General features: G+C 40.1%; 2 protein-coding genes across 2 annotated transcripts; one reads left to right on the top strand and one right to left on the bottom strand.

Moving 5' to 3' along the window:
* Positions 1–75: 75 nt before the first annotated feature.
* flii (FLII actin remodeling protein) lies at positions 76–13,310 on the bottom strand. The gene is made up of 31 exons (XM_053337773.1): positions 12,999–13,310; positions 11,557–11,667; positions 10,637–10,708; positions 9,996–10,076; positions 9,580–9,827; positions 9,297–9,400; positions 8,935–9,110; positions 8,541–8,698; positions 8,358–8,442; positions 8,053–8,200; positions 7,798–7,928; positions 7,552–7,659; positions 7,262–7,366; positions 6,915–7,094; positions 6,563–6,645; positions 6,374–6,448; positions 6,174–6,257; positions 5,845–6,016; positions 5,590–5,697; positions 5,277–5,468; positions 5,084–5,182; positions 4,786–4,875; positions 4,506–4,645; positions 4,065–4,302; positions 3,814–3,968; positions 3,642–3,702; positions 3,389–3,517; positions 2,230–2,336; positions 2,010–2,115; positions 1,808–1,873; positions 76–1,693 (listed from the first exon to the last, which is right to left on the bottom strand). Exons 1-31 carry the CDS (start codon positions 13,059–13,061, stop codon positions 1,559–1,561), a joined length of 3,810 nt encoding a protein of 1,269 aa, XP_053193748.1. The 5' UTR covers positions 13,062–13,310; the 3' UTR covers positions 76–1,558.
* A 577-nt stretch (positions 13,311–13,887) lies between these two features.
* On the top strand, positions 13,888–20,294 carry desi1a (desumoylating isopeptidase 1a). The gene is made up of 6 exons (XM_053337774.1): positions 13,888–14,527; positions 14,837–14,858; positions 15,377–15,446; positions 15,786–15,895; positions 16,203–16,325; positions 17,190–20,294. Exons 1-6 carry the CDS (start codon positions 14,437–14,439, stop codon positions 17,278–17,280), a joined length of 507 nt encoding a protein of 168 aa, XP_053193749.1. The 5' UTR covers positions 13,888–14,436; the 3' UTR covers positions 17,281–20,294.
* The last annotated feature ends 1,486 nt before the right edge of the window (positions 20,295–21,780 follow it).

The raw sequence follows: 21,780 nt of genomic DNA, 5'->3' as shown, positions 1-21,780 counted from the left end.
AACATTCAAGGGAATTGACAAGCAAATTAATTCTGATCACTAGACGGTAACCAAAAAAAGCCAGATGACAATATGTGATGTGAGATTTTATTTTAATATAAAATACATAAATAAAGCATCTGCAGGTGGCATCAGGAGCATGTACACAGATTCATATACACACATACACGTGTGTAGGACTCAAACACACTTAATAGCATACAATTCACCCCACAAAATAGAGTATACAGAAACAAAAAAAGATGGTTCTGTAGTTGCAGCAATTTGTGAACATAGATATACTGCTTGGACCGATTGCCTGCATGATACACAGGTCACATGATCACAAGAACCTGCGTTATGTGCTCCAAATGATCTGCTGTAGAACAAAACGATCAGAAATCTGTTAACCGTATAACAAACTACCGTCCCTTTTAAGATATGTCTCTGATATGATGCATTAGATCTCCCATTTTAAATTGCATTAAAAAAAAGTTGTTCCAAGATGAGAAATATATTGAAAAAACAAAAAAAACACTTTTGGAAACCTTTTAGCACTTCCTCGTCCTCTTCTGAGCGTCTTCGCTAGCAAAGCTCCAGAAAAGCAAGAAGGGGAAAAAAAAAAAAAGCTGAAGCCCGTCAAGTTGAACGCAGTGTCGTAGTTAATTAGTTTCAGTATCTCCCGGCTATGATTGCACATTACAACATCTGACCTTAAACGTTTAAACGAGGCTGCCTTAAAACTGTAACTTGCACCCTGACCTCCTCTCAGAAAGTCAAACGTGTCTTTTTCAAGGGTGAGAAGACCCCATATTTCAGTGAAGGCGCATGGGGGGGGTAAACGCACACATACACACACACCTTTTTAGAGTCATACAAACAGAAAAATATATATATCAACCAACATTCCTCAGAGAAACAATTATAGTGCTGTTTTCTGTTCAGCTCCTCTGTCATGAAAAAAGCAGTACAAACTGTAAAATCAACTTTTATCTGCCTTTTAAACTGCTTCAAGTGAGCTACGCAAAAATGGCACGGAGGAGCGCCTCTAAAACCCTCCTCCCCTGGAAAACTATCGACCATGCAGCATGAGCCACGAGAAAGCAGTGGAACAGATCGATATGTTCGGGGATTGGCCTCCCTTTGGGTTTTTATAAAGCCTCTGTACACCTTTTACTTTATCTCAAAACATAATTCTCTTCTTTTAACTGTTTAGCTGTGGCTTATAAGGATTGTAGAAAAATTTAGATATTCTGTAGTTCCCCCCCAACAGCTTCTTGAGTGGATGAATTTTTACTGAAAGATGTGCTAAATTTAAACCTGTGCAGATGTTTTGGGGTGTGAGCCGTTCATGTGAATAAGAAGACGTGAGCCTGAGAGTGAGAACTCTCTATGAGGCTGTTGAGCAGCAGTGCCGAGCGGGATGAGGAAGTCAGGGGTTTGGGGGTAAAGCTGGGTTTAGGCATATAGACATCATCATCTTTATCTTACTGGAAGAAAAATTACATGGCAGCAAATCAATTTAAATGTACGTGAGAGCGTTTTTTGTTTTTTTTTTGTGCGCGTGTGAAATGTTCGTTTATGCGAGAGGAGTTTTGAAAGCCCCCCAGGCGTGGAAGCAGCGTGTGAAGCAGTGAGGCTCGTTTCCCTTCCGCACCAGCCGCAGCTTCCTCGGGTGTTCGGTGTCCTTGGAGCGCATGTGCTGGATGTAAACCTGGAGAGGAGACGAAGAGGAGGATGATGATGATGATAGGGGGTTAAGGAAGATGTGAGGATGGATTTATGAAAGCACAAAACATCTTTACACAAACTTCAATTTATCACTCACCTGGCAGGCTTTGAGACTCAGTTTGATCTCCACCTGGCTGGTCTGAGTACCGACCCACATGTACACCTGATAGAAGACAAGGAGAGAGTAATGATGATGTACTTCCATATCCACATACGTCTCAAGTGACCACTCATGATCAGTTCCCTGCTCTATATGCAAATAAACACGTACATCACTTCTGTTTGCAAATTATAATTACCTCATTGCCGTTGTCCAGCAACATGATGTCATCATCAGCCAAGTCGTCCTGGCAGAAGTCTGAGCATTTCTCTGACACGGAGAAGTAACCTTTCTCATTCGAACACCTGGAGGAAGGAAAATAAATCAATCCACAGAGAAAGAAGACAACAGTCTTATATATTCATGTATTTATGATGACCTGATGAGGGCTGCTTGTCAGGCAGGTCATGGCGACTCACCTGAAGAGCCGCGCATATTTCATATAATCTGCATCTTCATCATACTGCTTCTGAGAACCAATCCCCACCCAGAAGAAGTTCTCTGGCTCCTCCCCCTCATTAATAACCTAAGGAGACAAAATTGATCAAATATACTTTGAAGCAAACAAACTGCTACTGGTGTTCTGTAAGAGACACGATTACATTTAGATTCTAGATACTCATCACAGTACATGCAGACAGACATGATGCTTTAGTGCTGGTACAAAGGTGTTTCTGAAAGGTTCAATCTATCCTGTCTGCCTTCAAATTTATTTGAGGGGAATTTGGAGTATTTTTGATTCATTTCATGCATGCACACAGCATGAAAATTAAAACGATTTAGAATAATTGATATACTGTAAGGAGTTGAAACAGTATTGAAAATGGAAGTGCTGAAAGAAGTTGACGATATTCACTCAAAGTTAACTACAAGGGACTAGAGCTGGGCGATCATGGCAAAAATCTAAATCACGATTAATTGAACTTTTAACCTCGATAACGATTAATTTCCACCCTTGATGAACTATTATGTATTTTCACAGTTTCTTTTGTTTTGTATTTTACACTGCTGCCCTCACATGAGTATCTTTAGGGAGTGAAAATAAAGATGTTTTAAGGTGTGACGCTGTGGTTAATGTCTAGTTTACTTGATCAGAACTATGTAAAGATCATGGTTTGGGTTCAAATGATCACTGGAGACAAGTTTTCTAATTCCTTAAAGATATGCAACCTTTGCTGTCATGGCAACAGTGAACACCACGATTAATTGACATGAGCAAGATGAAGTCGATTAGAGTTTCTAAATGTCGGTTTCAATTATTTTTGATGAATTGCCCCGCCCTACAAGGGACTCACATCTTGAAAATGAGCTGGAAGTGTCGGTTTAAGTGTGATCACTGAAAACAGAGAAACTATCAAATGAACGATGAATCAAAAGTCAGCTGATGAGCAAAAACACTGAAATCATCACCTGAAGAATCAGTTAAACTGAGCCTGAAATAACAGCTGATGAAAGCTGTATTTTTTTGGGGGTAGTTTTGAGTAATTCCAGTTGCACACAGAATGAAAATGACAGAAATGTATATGAATCTATATGGGAACAAATTCCGGCTAAGTATGTGCTCACACACACTCTCACCTGTTTGCTGTACGTGTCATCAAACATGCTGTTCATGATGTCCTCGGCCAGTTTGGCTTCATCAGGGTCAGCAGCTCTGCCCACCCAGGTGTAAACGATGCCCTGATTGTCTGTGCTCTCAAATGGTACCTGCAGAAAACTCACTGTTACACAGAGACCTACAGACGAGTCTTTTTCCAAGTAAAGAACATAACCATCTTTGTGTTAAAACAGTATAAAAGTGGAAGAGGACACAAGAGAAAACAATCCCAACCTTGAGGATGAAGCAGAACTCTGCGTTAAGATTACTGGAATCTGTTCCAATCTGGATGGTCCTAAGAGATGGATACAAGATGTGATGTGAGGACAGAAACGGATGCTTATATCCACTGTGTGTCTGTGCTGCTGTAGATGAATCTGATACTAAGACGACATGCTGTGTTTACCTGGTGCAAAGTGCGCTGCCATTGGTGCGTATGTGATAGAGGGAGGGCTGGGCGCCATCCGTCTTCTGTTTCCTTTTCCCTTTGTGGATGATGAACTTCCTCTTGAAGTGGGACAGGAACTTGAGGTTCTCCTGCTGCTGAGTCATACGCACCACCTGAATGCAGAAACAGGAAGTCAGCTCAGCTCAATATTGTAAAAAAAAACAAAAACACACCCAGCAGAGATTATGTGCACAAATATTTCACCACACCTTCAGTTTTCCTGGGAAGAGACTCTCAAACTTCTTCTGCAGGGAGAAAGTGAAGGTGAGCCAGCCCATGTTGGAGGCCTGCCTGCCCTGCCAGAAGTACACCACGCACTGGAAGTCCTCCTCCGGCTGTTTTTCCTCCTCCTCCTCCTCTCCGCCTCCTCCTTCACCGCTTTCACCCGTCTTCTTTCCCTTCCCCTTCCCCTCCTCGTCATCCTCATACTCCACAGGCACCCAGTATCTACAAGAGAACAGTGAGATAACAGAAACACATGATAAATAACTGAATTATGGTTCATCATTTTCTGTATTAAAACACATAAAAAGCTATGATTCATGCGTTTTCATTTCAAATGCATAAAATCAGAGCATACACACCTCTGACTGCTTCCGAATATCCACACACACACACACACACACACACATATATATATATATATTTACCTGCAGAGGAAGACGTAGCAGTCTTGAGTGAAGAAGTGTCCGAACTCCTCCTCTGGCAGGCGAGCAAACTTCTTTCCCTCCAACACGAATCCTTCCATACCGTCCAGATCTTCATTCCACTCCTCCATCAGCTGTTCAGCCTACACAGAAATCACAGATATGTATATATATGTATATGTATATCCAAGAAGTGAATCATTTAGTTTTTTGTGTGTTTAAAATAGAAAGTGGCAGAGAAAAAAGGAATAACTGTCTGTTTGTGTGTGTGTGTGTGTGTTACCTCAGTGAGAGGCATGGCCGGCTGCCTTGGTAGGAACAGAGCTGTGAGGTCGGCTTTCATCTGATCTTTCTTCTCTGCGTCCTTCTTCACCTGAGAGAGAAAACACACAAACACACACATGAAAAAATGCTGCCTGACTTTAAAAAAAACAACAACTTTTCACACAGATATTCCCATATTTAAAAACAACTGGACTCAACAAACTTAATTAATTTCAGTTTATAAGTAGCATGTGACTGGCAGCATGCTATCAGAGTCCACATTTAGCTTTGCAAACAAACACACTGGTATCACTGACCTTGCCCTGTAGGTTACCGCCCTGCTGTACAGTCTCAGCCGCTCTGGTGTAGTCCACCTTCAACACATCGTCCCAGTTCTTAAACTTGGACTTGAACACCTGAGGGAGAAGAGAGTGAGTATATTAAAAGAATGACAAGATGACGACTACCTCCATATAATTCAGAATCAAGTGTAGTGTGATCTCTTCACACCTGACACTCGGTGCCCTCCAGGTTGCGGGTGACGCAGGCGTGTTTGGGCCGGTGCAGCATGGAGCAGATCTCCTGACCCAGTTTCAAAGCGGCGGCTCGGACGAGACGCGGAGACTTCCTCCCGATCCAGATGAAGACGTCGGACCAGCAGTCGAGGATGTACACGCCCTTCGTGTCCAGCAGGGACTGCAGCTGAGGAACGAGATGGGAAGAAGTAGAGGAGAGGGAGGTGAGGATGGAGGTTTGGTCAATTTAATGAAAATGGATTTGATAAAAATGATTCTATTCAGGTGACTGGTAGTGATAAACATACCAGTCTCAGCTCTGGCAGGGTGTCCAGTTTGATCTTGGTGTCTTTGTGCTCGACTGACAGCTTGTAGTTAATCTGAGGCAGCTCCAGATAGCCCAGACCCAAGCCCACCTACAGGACAACGACAGACATGTGACTTCAAGCCTGTGAAGAGGAAAGCTCTACCTCTACACCTCTACACCTCTACACCCTTCACCTCCTACAACACTCACCAGATTCAGTCGGTTACAGAGTAGTAGTATTGTCTGTGGTAGTTACCTTGTATAGTTTAGGTCTGACGGGAGAGAAGTCATCAGGTACGTGTTTCTTGATCTCCTCTGGTTGTCCTCCCACCGCCTCCCAGAACTCTGGAGGCTCCTGGTTCTGCATGAGGGTGGTGATCTCCGCCTTGCTCTTTCGCTCATTCTTATTGATCTTTTCTGAAAATAACCTGGAAGATGAAAAACAACACACATACATGGGTTTGCATCACTGCATTTTATTTAAACTCCAGTTTTGAGTGTTTATGAATCTTTTGTTGAATTGCTTGATGAAAGATTTGCTTCAAGAGACAATTCAAGTGCGTCAGGGCTTGATTTAAGTCTTACCGTGCCTTCGTGGTGCCACTCAGTGTAGCGTTGGCTCCTCTCCAGATAAAGATTTCCAGCCCTGTGTCCAACAGGAAAACAAAGCTGCCAGGAAAAGAAAGACAGGATGTCATGAACACAATGATCCAAGTTCCACACTGAATGAAACATAGCAACCATACAAAATGGCAGAAATAAAAAAAAAAAGGTGTGAGAGTTACCGAGGATCAAGAGAGGAGGCTTTAACAGGGACAGACTCCAGTCGGATGTTTTTCTTGCCGTAAACTCTGTACAACCTGATTAAACGAGACAATTTAGAATAAGATATTTCGATGATGATATATTAAACAATTTGACTCGTCTTATAAAGAAAGGTGTTTTCTAAAAAAGATAAGTCGCTTCAAGCCTACTTGACAGAATAGTTTGTGTCCTCCACGGTGTAGAAGCCGCTAGATGTTCCTCCCTCAATGTAGGAGATCTCATTGTTGAACACCTGCACACAAGACAAAAACATCCATCATTAACAACAGCATGTAACAGTTGAAGGTTAGTTTGTTTCCTGCCTGGGTCCAATATAAGAATTTGCATTTTTAAATACATTCTATTTTATTTGACTTTATTTTCCTCGTATTTTATGTGAAGCAATATTTATCTTCTATTTGTAACATGCTACAAAAATGAAGTTGCATTGATGAAGTCTTGCTGAAGTAATGTGTATATTATTGATTTATTTGCTTGTGTGAACTGTGTGTTGATACGTACAGCACTGAATTCCTCGCTCTCGTCTCCCATCTCTTCCCTTATCGTCCTGCACTCGGCTCCGAGGAAATTTCTGAGGTTGACGGCGTGAATGGCCGAGCCGGCCTTTTTGTCAATTGTTGCTTCCTGACCGATCCAGTAGAAGATCTGCCAGGTCAGCGATCCGTTGTCATCCAGGTAGGTCTACGATTGCAAAGAAAAGAAGAATGAGAGGGATGCAGGGGAGACAACATGCAGGCGTTCCAACTAGTTCTAACTAGTCTATTTAACTGGGTTGAATCCAATTTATCTGATGCAAATGTGACTAATGTTATAATATGTAAATGATGGCAGATTGAAAAGATTGTTACCTTCAGGATGATGTAGCAGTCGCCCTCGTAAAACTTGCCGTGGAAAGCTTCTTCAACTTGCATGGGCACAAAGTTCTCTATCTGCCACACGGATACCCCTGGAACCTGAAGAGAGGAGGACAAGAAGAGATAGAGTGTGTATACAGCAGCAAAATCTAATCTACACCTTTTTTATTACACATGCCTGGGAGCTGCCAGTTGTCACAGCTCAAGTAAGGGACTTAATTAGCTTGGTGCCCTGTTTAAAAGCCCTGATAGGTTGCTGAAGACAAAGAGAAGACACACGTTACCTGTCCTGCGTCATCCATAAAGAACTCAGAGTAGTCCAGTTGAGGCTTCTCCAGACTCTTGTCCCAGCGCCGGACTTTTAAATCTGCGTATTTCAAGTCCCCGTTTTCCTGCACAGTAAGTAGATGTCTTGGTCAATTCAATGCAAATCAACCTTTTTGTGTCCACTTATTCTTCCTCCAGTCACAGCCTCTACTGAAGTCACTCTCTCTCCAGTCCTTTCATCCTCTATTATCTTCTTCCCTTACCTCCATGTTCTTTTTCTCCTGTGCAACGTCACTCATGCCCTTCAGCACCTGCTTGGCCTGATCGTCCTGAGAACAGTCCTTCCTCCTCCGTAACCTCATCTTCCTCGCCAGGGGGTCTCTGGGGCTGGCTCCTACACGCATGTACAAAACACACTCAAGTTGGCTTTGTGGTACCGTACAATCAAACACAATGGATTTAAATGCCTAAATGCATCCATGTCCACTTTATACACAGTGACACACACACACACACACCTCCTCCAGCAGCAGCTACAGTAGCAGGCGAGGCCCCGGCCAGACGGAGCTGGTTCTGAAGGGAGAAGTCGATGTTGTACCACTCTGCTGCTCTGTCCACTGGTTTGGGAGGCATCACCAAGTTGGGGTTCTCACGCACATCCAGTATCTACGAAGAGGTACATTCACGTTAAAGAGCTTGTGTGGGTAGCAGATCGCGATTCAAAGTAATCACATTAATCCACCGTTTAATCCACCCAATATACATGCTGTTTGTAGGCGCCTTAAGTCGAATATTATATTTATTTGTGTGTTTAATGTTGTACCTCCAAGTCAGTCAAGAAGTGGATGGCCTCAGGAAGTGTTACCAGGCGGTTTTTATTCAGCACCAACTTCTTCAGCTTGCCACACCTACACAACAACACACAACCAAATATTCATATAACCTCACGTTGTCTCAAGTGGTTTTCAGGTATCCATCCTCTAGTGTGTGTATGTGTTAAGCTCACCTGCAGAGTCCCTCAGGGATAAGTTCCAGGTTGTTGTTAGCAGCCATGAACTCAGTGAGGCTGCACAGTTTGCCCACGCCTGGTGGAACCCCGTCGAAATCCAGTTTGTTTGAGTTTACGTACAGCTTCTTCAGTTTGGAAAGCTTACAGATTGCAGACTGGATGGAGACACACAAGCAAACTCTGAAGGTTAGACTTTTTATTTTTTAATTATAAAGTGAAATTCCTCAAGGTAAGTACTTGTTCAGCATTACTTTCACCTAATAAGCCTCATAGATATTTAAGTTTCATTTGTTCAAATTATAAAATATGCATCTCTTAGATTTGTTCCACCACCCAAATATAAAACACTGGTAGAAAAAAGACAACACAGTAGCGTGATTATTGTCCTTACAGGCAGTGACGTGAGCTGGTTGCGGCTAAGGTTGAGCGTCTCCAGCTGAGTCCACTGATCGATGCACAGGGACAGTTCTGAGATCTGATTACTGCTCAGGTTGAGTCTCTTCAGACTGCCCAGTGAATAGAGGCACTCTGGTACCCGAGTCAGGTCGTTACATGACAGGTCAACATCTGGAAGGACAGAAACAAAGGGAAGACATGTTTGTAACAAGTAGAAAACCCTGTGTGTGTGTGTGTGTGTGAGTATATATATATATATATATATGTTACAAAAGCCAAGACGTGAGAGCAGTAGGGAAAATGTACCATATCACTAAATCAGTGGCCTATCAGTAACAAAGACAATGTGTGCGTTACCTGCTAAATGTGTCAGTCCCTCCAGGCTGGTGGGCATGTTGCTCTGGGTCCTCTGGGTGTTCCTCAGGTGGAGAGTTTGTAATGCCACCATGGCGGGCAGCTGGCTGCTCAGACACACAAACACAGAGCAGCACAAAGTAAATTTATATTTCTGTTTTCAAATGAAGTGAATCACTTTGTTTTAGAACTAACATGAAACCCTGTAATGTCTGGTTGTTTGGGTAAAGGTGTGAGGTGAGGTCAGAACAGAGGCGGCACTAAAGAAACAAAGTGATGTCTTTACCGCAGCTGAGCATGCATCAGCGGGTTGTTGTTCAGTGTGAGAGTCTGCAGGTGGACCAGGCGTCTCATCTGTGGTGGCAGGCTGTCCAGCTTGTTATCGCTCAGGTCCAGATACAGCAGATCTGTTAGGTTGATGAACAGCTGGTTGGGGATGGAGTCGATGCTGTTGTGGCTCAGATTAAGCACAAGCATGTTCCTGCTGTTCTCCAGGTCCCGAGGGATCTCTGTCAGCTGATTGTAACTCAAGTCCTAAAGAAAAAGAAGAGAAACGTGGAAAAACATAATGTTGTTTTAGTTGTTAATATTGTCTGCAAGCCAGATTTAATTGTTAGGGGAGAGTAAAGTTTCATAATCAATTGCAAAAATGTCATTCAGGGTCTGTTAAGTGATGAAGGAGAAAATGATGTTCTTTCATACCAGCACAGACAGGTCATCAAGCTGAAAGATGTCATCTGGGACTCCAGAGTTTTTCAGGTTGTTGGCTCTGGCTACCACCGCCTGCACACACAGTCAAACATATTTAGGACACAATTATAACTACATAGCACACTTTATATTTGTGAAGAATGACAGCACAAGTTAAAAATAAGTCATGGTGGTCAGGCCAGAAAACCCATGTGAACTTTTCAAAGCATTAGAATGAAGTCAACAACTGACAACTGATAACAGCTAGCATATTCTGAACAAAGAAATCCGCTATATGTGTAATTTTTGTGTATTTTTCTTATGTGTATGTGTGTGTGTTTTTTAAAACTCGTCTTAAAACCAATTTTTATTCCTTGGCTTTCAACCCAGCTTGAGACTCTGCCCCTGTTTTAGTGTTTTATGGTTTGTTTGTTTGTTTTTAATTATTGTTTTATTGTTTGTTGTATTTGTTTTAAAAACAATAAACAATTATTTTAGTATTTATTTCCTGTTAATTGTTTTACATTCCTGTGTTGTTTTATCTATTTATGTACAGCACTTTGTTTCAGCTGTGGTTGTTTTAAAGTGCTATACAAATAAAGTTGAGTGTGAGTGTGAGTGTGTGAGTGTGTGTGTGTGTGTGTGTCAGTTACCCGTAGGTTCGGTAAACTGGACAGTTCTCCATGTAAGGTGGTCAGACTGTTGTGACTCACTGAAAGATGCTCCTAAAGAAGGAAAAACAGAGTCAGTGATTTTGTGTGTGTACAAATAAAACAATAACACCTCAATGACACAAAAATGCCCCATAAGCTGCACAGTGCACTAATGCCCAGTTGTCTGTAAATAGAATTATGTAACCGCAAACAAGATCAAATCAAGGCAAACGTTCAATTAAACACACTGGGGACACTGTGACTGCTCACCATGATAACAGATTGATCTTATTTAGCTGCACCTAAGATAAAGCATGTTAGCACAGATCATCGTTTCACCTAATGAACACAGCTTTGGAGGTTCAGATAATCCCATCACAGACATTAAGGATTAAAGTTGGGCTATGCTTGTTCTTAATCAGGTGACGTTTCACTAAAGCAATGGAAAAATGTGCTGATGCGGCGTCCTCTGTTAACCTCACTTATCATGACATGAACACCGCTGCTGTCAACAATGCAGCTACTACTGATTATGAAGATGCTGTGGTATTACTGTATTAGGAAAAGCCATAAAACGTCACATAAATATGAAGCACTTCACATGTGTGTTGTCTTTGCTGAATGGGATATACTGTTCCTCCATCACAAAATCTTGAGTGGGTTACCGACCAAAAGTATTTTTAGAAATCTTTTTGAAGTCTCTCTGGCTTCAAACTAATTCGTTGTGGAAATGCATACAGTGAAAAAAGAACAAGTGAACAAAAACACAATTATATCAAAAGGAAAGTGTTGATTCACTATAATAACAACATCTGATTAGATCAGATGACAGAACAACAACACTGATGTTATGATTTAATGCCTCCATTTATAGAGGTGTGACACCAAGCTAATAACTAGTCAATAGCTGAATGTCTCACCAGCTTCTGCAGAGAGGCCAGCTCCTCTGGGAGGTAACACAGTCCTGTCCTGTTCAGCTTCAGCCATCGTAGACTGCTCATACACTTGACATGTTCAGGAAAGTACCCCCCCTGTAGAGATGGAGAGAAAGGAAGAGGTGAGAGACACAGGAGAAGACATATGAGAAGATATGGAGAATGTAGCAAGCTTTATTTACCAATGCTATTTTTTCAGTGCAGCAGTGTTAATTTGTGATGAAGACCTTTAAAATGTACTACTGATATTTATTTATATTAACCTAAACTATTTAGGTAAGATCCAGGACTTAGTGTTTCCATGGTAAATGGAGATTTGTTTAATTGTAACTGGCAGAAACTATTTCATACAGCTAATAACGTAAAAAGACTGTCTTGATTGTAAACTTTTCTGAAATGTTCAACATCATAGCTATTACAAAATGTGTCCAAATGTTTCACTTTTATCTTGTAAATGTAGATGATATAAAGTAATAAACTTAGTGTATGTGTCCATATACATGTTTAGGAGATGGCATCACCCTTGTTGGTTTAATTAGTAAAAAGCTGGCTAGCTGTGATGTTAAGTGTACATAATCATTTACAGTCTGGATAGGAAATCTGACAATTTCAGGTTACAGTCGTTATTAAATCAAACACATTGTGGCAAAAACTGGTAATACTGAGGTCATCGAACACTTACTGAAATTAAGGTATGAATCATCAGCCACACACTGATACAGATGATTACAGAAGTTATTTTGCCAGCTTCCTGTCATTACTGACGTGACAGGAAACGTTGAGTTGCTAAACTACACAAATAGTTCAGCCAGTGCGAGTCATGGATAAAGTCTTATTATACATCCATGGTTCAAAAATATGCCAGGTGATCTCAACTGTCACTGCTGCCAACCAGGGCTGCTTTTCTTTCCGTACTTCCTATTTTAAGCCTGCGTGTTGTGTCAAAACCAAAACCTAAGTATGGCAACATTGGGTAGCTGTAAGCCATTCAAAAACTCTGTAACGTTACGTATTGTCTTTGGCCATTGCATTATCTATCTGATAACATGTTCAGACACTGAGCTCAGACAGAAAGAGCCAACAGTACAGCTAATATGTGTTAGCTAACATGAAGCTGGAAATGAGAGCCAACTACAATAACCGGCTACATAAAGTTAACAAACTTTCCCCTTAAACAAAAGTTCGTTATCCACCAAGCAGCACGCCGGTGGCCGAGACATGTTTGACTACACTTGTCCATGTCTATAAAATGTGACAACTGGCTAACGCCCAATGCTAGTAACGTAAAGCTAAGCTAGTGTTGTAGCCTTTAGCAGTTTGTTGTTCCGAGTCTCTAAACTTGGATTCACTTTAGATAGCTCTCTAACTATACTAGTTACTAGACAGTTATGGACATATATACCAAGAATATTGCTAAAAATCCTTACTTTAAAGTCGTTTCCACTGAGGTCTACCCCCCTTATAAAGGGAAGAACTCCGGTGGCAGCCATTTCTGGTTGATGTCAGCTGCTCAGCCCTCGCCAGTCTATTTTGGTCTGATGGGCCAAATTTGTTTCCCTAGGACGGCAAAGTCATAACCCGCCCTACTCGGCCTCTGATTGGATAGTACTTATTGCCTTCCTTGATTGGCTTAGATTTACATATGAAGAGTGAGATTGGTCAGGGCTCGGGTAAAAATATCAGGGTAAGCCTATCAGAGGCAGAATAGAGCGGGTCATGACTTCGCCGTCCTAGGACAAAAAAAAAGGAAAAAAAAATCGCGGTTGGTTAGGTTTATCAGCGGGCTCACACACGGCGGTTCATTTATATATTTAACGGTGTTTTCGGTGCAATACCGCCACCAACTGCTTTAAAAAAATGTTTTTATAGTATATATTTAGTGTATAATCATTTTGACTGTAGAAAGCGTTACTTACAATGTGTGACATTAATACAACGACAGAGAACAATTAGGTATTATAATGAGGTAAAGATAACATTGGACTTTCAATTTGATATAATCAACAGCTAACAGTACACAGGGTTAAAGTGATGTGAATTGATTAGTATTAATGAATTGTGTGTGTGTGTGTGTGTGTGTGTGTGTGTGTGTGTGTGTGTGTGTGTGTGTGTGTGTGTGTTGTTTTAAACAATTTAACAAAAAGTGCACTACAAATTAAATACAATATTATTATTGTTGTTGCTTAAACATTGGATAGATTAGAAAAGAAACTTCCTAAATTTAACCATGAGTTCAAACGATAGACGCGTGACCTTAAGAGCTTTGATTTTTGGATGTCCTCAATTTTCTTCTCCGTTTACTGACAATAGTTGAACTGTGGCTCAACTTTTACAAAAATCATAGTTCATTTTGACCAGAAAGCAGTTTATTGTCACCGCCCTCCAGTGGTCAACAGGAGTTCATGACAAAACATACATGACCATGTCCCACTTTGAAAAGAGTCAAACTCATATAAAATGACCTTTAATCAAAAGCAATAACAAAAGCTCCTTAACTGTGAAGCACTAGACTGACAAAATGTGGCACTTAATACTTTCTTTACAATGAAAGAAGACGAGATATTAAACTATTTATTTGTTGAGCTGTTACAATCAAATTGTGTCAAGTCATTCAGCGGTAGCTATGCTATTTCCGGAAATAAACGAACTCCCTTCAAAATAAAGTTATTTCTCAAGCAGTAACGCAATATGTTGTTGAGGTTTCTCCGTAAAAACTTTGATTTTGAAGACGATGGGATCGGAAGTGTATTTTTTCACACCTAATGACATCACTATTAGCGGACCTCCCAGTCAGCTGTGCCATTACAGGTCCCTAGCTTTAGCCTGCTAACGAGAGAAGAAAAAGGCTGTTTCAGGGCTTAAAATATGGATAAGAATCCTACGAGATACAATGTACAGCTGTATATTTATGATCTGTCGAGAGGAATGGCGCGCAGCCTCAGTCCTATCATGTTAGGTGAGTACAGATAAAGAAAAAGATGTGATGCAGACTGGCCTTTGGGACATTGAAGTGATAACAAATAACAGGGTGGAGATGCCTTTTATGCTGCTGTCATTATGCACTGTATGTGATCGAGCTCTATTACTTATGTTATGTGAAACTCAGTTGTGAAACCTGACTGATTTATGTAAGAATGAGGTAAAAGGTTGTTACCGGGGCAATAATGTAATCACTTGTTAGTTACAGCTCTTCAAAGCTGTACACTGTCTGTTAGTATTCATCAATCGCCTCCTTCTTCACACTACATTTTCCTTTCTGTTACAGGAAAGCAACTGGATGGTATATGGTATGTGTCTCCTTTCTGCTGCTTTGGCATTAAGTCAGCTCTTCTGAGTCATGAAAACTTTGCTTGTCATGTAATGAGTGGATCCATCACATAAAGGCCTGTGATCAATTTTTGGCCCCAGAGCTGATAAGACAAGGCATTTAGAAACTGCAAAACACATGACTGTTAAAAACAGCTTCTGGCGGTGTGTCTATTTTTAGTTGTGTTCTTTTTATGTTGGGAAATTTAGGAGTGAAGCATAGTTAGGGTTGTAGGATAGAGGGACCCACTATACAAAAATAACTCACAACACATTGTAACAAAATAACACATCACACCTCAGTCAAGCATGAATCTATCCAAAGCTACATTGTTTCTGTTAAGTGTAGTATTCACACCAAATTCTGTTATCACTGTAGACCTGGAGGTATTTGGTTTGCTAAATGGTTTGAAACTAAGTTGTTATGTTACATAATGCTGGGTAATATTGAGTTGTTCTGCCCCAGATTTACCCCTGTGAAAATGTGCTTTTCTTCCAGGCACACAGCTATAGTGGCATACGGTGATGAGTTCTTCTTTGGAGGGGAGGGGATCTCCAGCTGTTCGCCGGTGAGTCTGTAACAAGGGAAGAGACTCCTGTTTCATCACAGGCCTCATCAAACAAGCTCACAAAAAACAAAAATTAGGCCATCTACCTCAGGCTGCTGCACACACACAGAAGATAACAGCCTACGGAAGTTAAGCGTCTTTCTATTTGATGTAAAATCATACAGTTACACAAATAAGATACACAAAGTTTCTAAGTGAACCCATTTATGGCCGCAAACCAATAGTTACAGTGGAAGTAGAAGCTTATAGAATTCTGGGTTTGATTGCTATCACTCAATTTCTGTGTGTTATATTACGTGTGTTCTTATTTTCAACAAACTTTGTGTTTGTGTTCATCAGGGTGGGACAATGTTGGGTCCTCCAGACACAGTGGTGGAGCTGGGTGAGACTGAGGTGTCTGAGGAAATCTTCATGGATTATCTCTCTTCCCTGGGAGAAAGCACATACAGGTTAACAAACCTTCATCTAGTAGCTAGTAGTTGCTTTGGTTCAGGCCACCAAACTTTAGTGGTGAATAAAAATGAGCATGGTCAGCTCTTGCAGGGAAAAGATCCTTGTAGTAATCTTTAAGAGAGTTGAAATCTCAATACATTTTCAAAGTTTATACTGTGTAGCTACATTTACAAATCTAATCAGTTCAGTTAGAAGAATCAATCAAATCTAGTTAGGATTTTATACTTGTTACTCACTTGTCAATACATGAAAGCTGTTTTGTGAACTTAGCATCATCTCTTCTATTCTTCTTTCTTGTCTCAGGGGTGACAGGTATCGTCTGTTTGAGCACAACTGCAACACCTTCACCAATGAGGTGGCTCAGTTCCTGACAGGGAGGACCATCCCTTCCTACATTACTGATCTCCCATCTGAAGTCCTCTCCACGTGAGTGTAAATCCAGTGTGTCAAAATGAGTTTCTGTATGCTGATAAAGTCTAGGCAAGACAACAGCTCAGTAACAGCTACTATTGTCCTTCTGCCTCTCTGCTCTCAAATACACTGAGATTTATAATTACATATAACTACATCATACATAATATGGAGTATTATAACATGTGAAGAATGTAGTCTGTGTATCCATTTCAATATGCTGTCATGCAATCTTGAACAAAGTTGCACAAATATCAAACTCATGAGCCAAAAAGTAAACATGATGTAGCCCTCGGAGAAGTTTTTGGTTTGGTGCATCAGTTGAACTGTTTTCAAGGCTCACTTTAATCTTTTGTTACATTGATCAGATGACAGGCAGTACCAATTACTGCTGTAGTAGTGCAGATTACAATAGATGATCTGAGCTACACCTGCAACAACAATACAATAAATAATAAATAAACTAGACCCACATGTTATTTTGGGAGCTGCTGGCATCTCATTTTCATGTGATAACTCTGTTCAGATGCACCAGTGCAAGGCAGCATAGAGTGGACTACAGCCTGTAAATGTCACATTAAGTACGGTGGTTTTCTCCAATATTTTCTTTGGCGAGACCTTTAAAGAACAGCTAATCATTTGTCATTCAAAAATTCACTGTAGAAGCCAATTCACATGACATTTCTTAAGTAGAAAGATCTTATAATCCCACCGGAAAACAAAAATATGTTTGTGTCTGGTGTAGATGCAGCTAGAGTCTATTAATATGCAGTGACATATGAATAAAGTTCAATTTTTATGGGATAGCCCTAAAAATATTTTCACTAATTGTATACTGATTCAGTTCAAAACATGCATGAAATCTTCTTTCACCTTTAGACCATTTGGCCAGATACTGAGGCCCATTCTGGACTCCATCCACATCGCCCCTCCAGGAGGTAATGTCATCAACGGGGGAAGAAACATCTAACCTGGGAGAGCAGTGATGTCATTAAGTGTTTTTAAGGTCATTTCCATTGTAGTCAGTCTGTGAGAAGTCTCAAATTCATTATCATTTATCATATTTCCTCTATAACACTTGTATCATGAATGCTACTTGTGAAGAACTCACTGTCCACCTCATGAAGTTTGATGAGTTCAAATGCAATGTGGTGATAAGTACTCAGACAGTAACAAAAAGCTAATGGAATTTCAGGTTATAATAGCCAGATATGCTAACAGTCACAGTCCTGCACTAAAAGTTGAGTTTGAGGAATGTTGCCTCCTTCAAAGTACATCTGTGGAAAGTCAGATATCTGAGTATTACACTTTTTCAGAAGTAACAAAATATATTTAATCAACAAATCGAGGCGCTGCAACTTTATTTAGACTATAAAGTGTAAATAAAGTTGACTATGCAAAGCTTAGGTTTACTCATTGACTGTATATAAATATGGATGTTATGACGGCTCCACAAAAGTGAAGCCAAAACATCTCAGTTGCTTCCTGTTGGCTGGCTGCAACGTAGGTCACAAACTCCGCCCCCTCCATGTTAGCAGATTGGACACGAGCCAGACTAAAAAAGTGGTTGTGACATCATGATAGACAGCTGGTGGCGGGATGACCAGACTACTGAGTAGACTCTGGCTCCAAATGACATCACACAAGCAAGATGGCAGCTTCCGAAAAGGAGATATTTTGGCTTCACTTTTTGCATAGTGGCAGGAGATGAAGTCATCCGTAGTTATATACAGTCAATGGCTTCACATCATGCACTTTTTTACTTCACTACATTTATCTAATAACTGTGATTAAACATGCAACATTAAAATACCTCTTGTACATTGGTGCATAAAGCTAATTTAGTACTTTGAAATGTGCAAAACACTCCTTTAATGATATTGCTTAAGTCCGAAATGAAGTATTTTCCCTTTTTTAGGTATTACAACATTTATTTAATAAAATAATAGTTTTGACCACTGACATTATTATACTGACATATCAGTTTTCACAGATGTCCTTGCGAGAGTCATCCTCTGCTGACTACAATGGAATTAATCTGAGTTTGCATAGATATGTTTAATATATTGATTTTGAATGAATGCAGGTTTATGGAAAGCAAGACCAGGATAAGTTAATTTTGGAAAGTCTTTTAATGTCAATCATATTTCAATTATGCACTTATATGTTTTTATTTTGTAGCTTCTAGTTGATTTCTTATCCGCAATCATTTTGTACTTGTAAAATTTGTCTTTTCTGTTTCTGTTTGATTCAGCCCAACTGTGGTCGCCTCTTTACCTTACATTATCATTCCATTTGTCACACAGCTTGTGATGTGACATGCAGCAGGTGATTGATGCCTAATTTACACTGAGGGTTATACGATTAGAGGGGATATTAGAACTTGTGGAGTGTACAGGAGCACTGGGTTCAGTTCACTGTTAATTCTTGTTATTTCTACTTATATAAAGGTAATCCCTGTGTATTATTTCTTAATGGATGAGTTGATTACAAATGCGTTTATAGCAAGCAGGGCAAGAAAAAACAAGCCCCCGCAGCTCCACAGCGCTATAAATAATTTCCCAGGCAATCCTCATCACATTTTTAGCTTTTGGAAACAAAAAAACAGCATTTTTCATTATTTATGAAAGCTTGAATAAGATGAATGAATTAGGGGTTTTGGTATTAAATCTACCCTCTGATATAAGTGAAAGTGAACTGCATCACAGCCCTGTTATATGACACACGTTGTCATAGGTGCCTCTTGGCTTGTGTTACCAGCTCCAGAGGGAGACGGTTATTATTGATTTATACGTTTTTTTTGTTTTTTTTGTTGCATAGTTGCCATTTAATTAACTCTAAACCACAAATCTACAGATGTTTTTTAATGTAAAGGTGACCATATTTAGAATCTAAACACTGCTTTGTGTACAGTCTACTTAATATCAATCTGCTTGAGTCCTTTAACAGCTACCAGAGTGTGTTTGATATACAATACACCTCTGTGCCTTCATTTCCCTCTGCTTGGCTACAGGCATACTGTTTGAGAGTTGGCTTGTTTATAATAGAGCACAGACGGTATCTTCCACTGCAGTCTGTGTTAAGAACCGGATGGTTAGTTTTAGAGTATGAAACTCCAGAAAACCTTTTATTAATAAACCTACAATAAAGCATTTATGTGAAAAGTGTTAGAAGTAATATCCCTCAACAATCAAAACCATCCATTCAATTCTTAACTGTAGGAAACAGTTGAATTACACAACATCTGGATCCAGTAACACTCACAGCCTATAATCTCTGTGCATTATACTCTGTACCCTGCCATCAGAAAGAACACATACAGTAGTTCTTTAATTAACAGAACACACGGGTCACATGCAGTATCGGGTTTATCAGATTAAGATAATGGTATACACATGAACCACACTGAACCTCACAACCCTTTTACCTGCTTACACACACTGAATAATGAAAGAAGCACAGCAAAACAAGAAATCTCAACAAATGATTAAACCAGCATTAACTTTTATTGTGTTCTCCTGCAATAAATGAACCTTCTACACACTATACCTTCCAAGCAGTCACCATCACTTGTCACTCAAGGCTTAATTATCTCTCCAGTGCACATGCACAGAAAGATTGGATGCACATTTTTTTTTAAAAAGGGTTAACCCAGTATTAGGCTATTTTTAGAGAATAACACATTGAAGTTAATTCCCCCTGAAAAGGCTGGAAAGCTCAGGTGAATCTGGGTTGTGTTTTGCCTTCTGCTAACCAACTAACTGACATGCTAACCTGACCACAGAAATGTATTACTGCACAAGTCATCCTTTGTTGCTCTGATGTATGTTGCTGCCGGCCGCTACCTGTAATGTGACATTGCAACAGATATTTATGGATATTATTCCCTATTTAAGTAATCTAAGTATGGTAGATATGTTAATGCATATTGTTTGTGTAATTGTTTTTGTAAATCTACCTACACATAAAGCCATTGACTGCAAATTTGAGAATCCCTGGTGTTTTTTTTGACTGTTTTGAATAGCTTCTGGCTATTTTCAGTGTAGCTTTGGAGTTTTTCACATGCATGTTTTACATTTTGTTTAAATTAATGCCAAAGATTACACTTAAGATAGAAATACATGTAATTAAACTATAATTTGCATGAGAGATGAGCCTTTAATAATTTATGTTTAAAGTCACAAGAAGGCAAAAGGAATCTAATGGAGTGTGGCTGGGCTGCAGTTCTTTGAGCGTCCACTAAGAGACACTGTTGCTCTGTCTGTAGCTTGAGATGCAGCTTCAGGATGGAGATGGATTAACCATTCAAATTTGAGCCAAAAAGTAAGTCTATATTGCTGCTATGTCCCTCCGAGTATTAATAATTGCTATCAAGACCTAATGAGCAAGGCACTTAAATGCTAATCGGTCTAGATGACCAATAACCAGCACTAAATGAATGATGTTCTCATGAATCAAATCTCAGTGAGTAAGTGTGTTTTGAAGACGCAGAATGCAATCTCAGCTAAACTCGCCCTTGGAAAAGCAAAAGGTTGATGAGAAAAGGAAATGCTCCGAAAATTAAAATGTCTGGTTTTGATACGGCTGAATTAATAAGTGATCATTAAAATTTTGACAACATAATGGAAAGAAATATTTAACACGTGACTTATTGCTTTGCTTAGAAATGTTGGCAGTGCCCTGTGGGCCTAATTATTTCTCCTTTGCTCATTTTTATTTGTTCTTTAAACCAATTTTCTAACCTGAACAAGCAGTAAGCAGCTTTGCAGGAGTTGACAACAATAATTAGTCTTTTTATCAGTAATTTAACATCTATCGCAAAAATACACCAGATCACGTCTGTGCTATCAGTATGTTGACTAAACTCTGTGGTATCAGTCATGTTTTCAAAGATGGTATCACTTCTCCAGATGGCAGATATCTCACCGTGGAGCAAAACTGTTCTGCAAACAGATGTGAAGCAGACTTGGTCCGTGGCCTTTAGATCAGCACCCCTCCTAAGAGAGAGTGGATAATAAATGCGTACAGACCTAGACTGTCTTTGCTCCCTGCGGGTGAGAAGCTGAATCAGCTCACTTAGTAGCACAATTATGAGTGTCCATGTGACTTTGGTAAATGTTAACCTTCTCTTCAACTTCAAGGGTGCTGTCAGGCTGGACCAAAGTTGTTAGCATGGCAGTACCTCTGTAACAAAACTCAATGAGTCACGCTGACCCTCCTGCTGTGGTGACAAATCCTTCCATGACACATAGGGGTGACTTGGCTTTTCTTCCTATAGGCGCAGCCGTACTTCAAAGTGCATTTTACAATTACTACTGCAAAACATTTGAATATTTAAAAGCCAGGTGCCCTACGGTTCAGCTAATATGTCCTTAAAAAGCAACTACATTTTGGAAGGGCCCGACATGGGAAAATAAGTCATTTTTAAAAATATACCACATTCTCTGTGATTTTCATCATTTTCATGCTA

Source organism: Scomber japonicus, chromosome 18 (genome assembly GCF_027409825.1).
Source record: "Scomber japonicus isolate fScoJap1 chromosome 18, fScoJap1.pri, whole genome shotgun sequence".
Taxonomy (NCBI): Eukaryota; Metazoa; Chordata; class Actinopteri; order Scombriformes; family Scombridae; genus Scomber; species Scomber japonicus.
Note: the sequence above shows the minus strand (reverse complement) of the source record. Positions and strands in the feature narration are given on the sequence as shown.

Bases quoted from the DNA above. Each gene is read 5' to 3' on its own strand.
- flii (XM_053337773.1), bottom strand. From the start codon at position 13,061: ATGGCTGCCACCGGAGTTCTTCCCTTTATAAGGGGGGTAGACCTCAGT. The intron at 7,929-8,052 runs GTGTGTGTGTGT...ACATGCGTGTAG, and splicing joins TGTAGCTGCTGCTGGAGGAG to GAGCCAGCCCCAGAGACCCC. The intron at 4,876-5,083 runs GTCAGTGATACC...TTTCTCTCTCAG, and splicing joins GCGGTAACCTACAGGGCAAG to GTGAAGAAGGACGCAGAGAA.
- desi1a (XM_053337774.1), top strand. From the start codon at position 14,437: ATGGATAAGAATCCTACGAGATACAATGTACAGCTGTATATTTATGAT. The intron at 14,528-14,836 runs GTGAGTACAGAT...TTTCTGTTACAG, and splicing joins CCTCAGTCCTATCATGTTAG to GAAAGCAACTGGATGGTATA. The intron at 16,326-17,189 runs GTGAGTGTAAAT...TTTCACCTTTAG, and splicing joins CCATCTGAAGTCCTCTCCAC to ACCATTTGGCCAGATACTGA.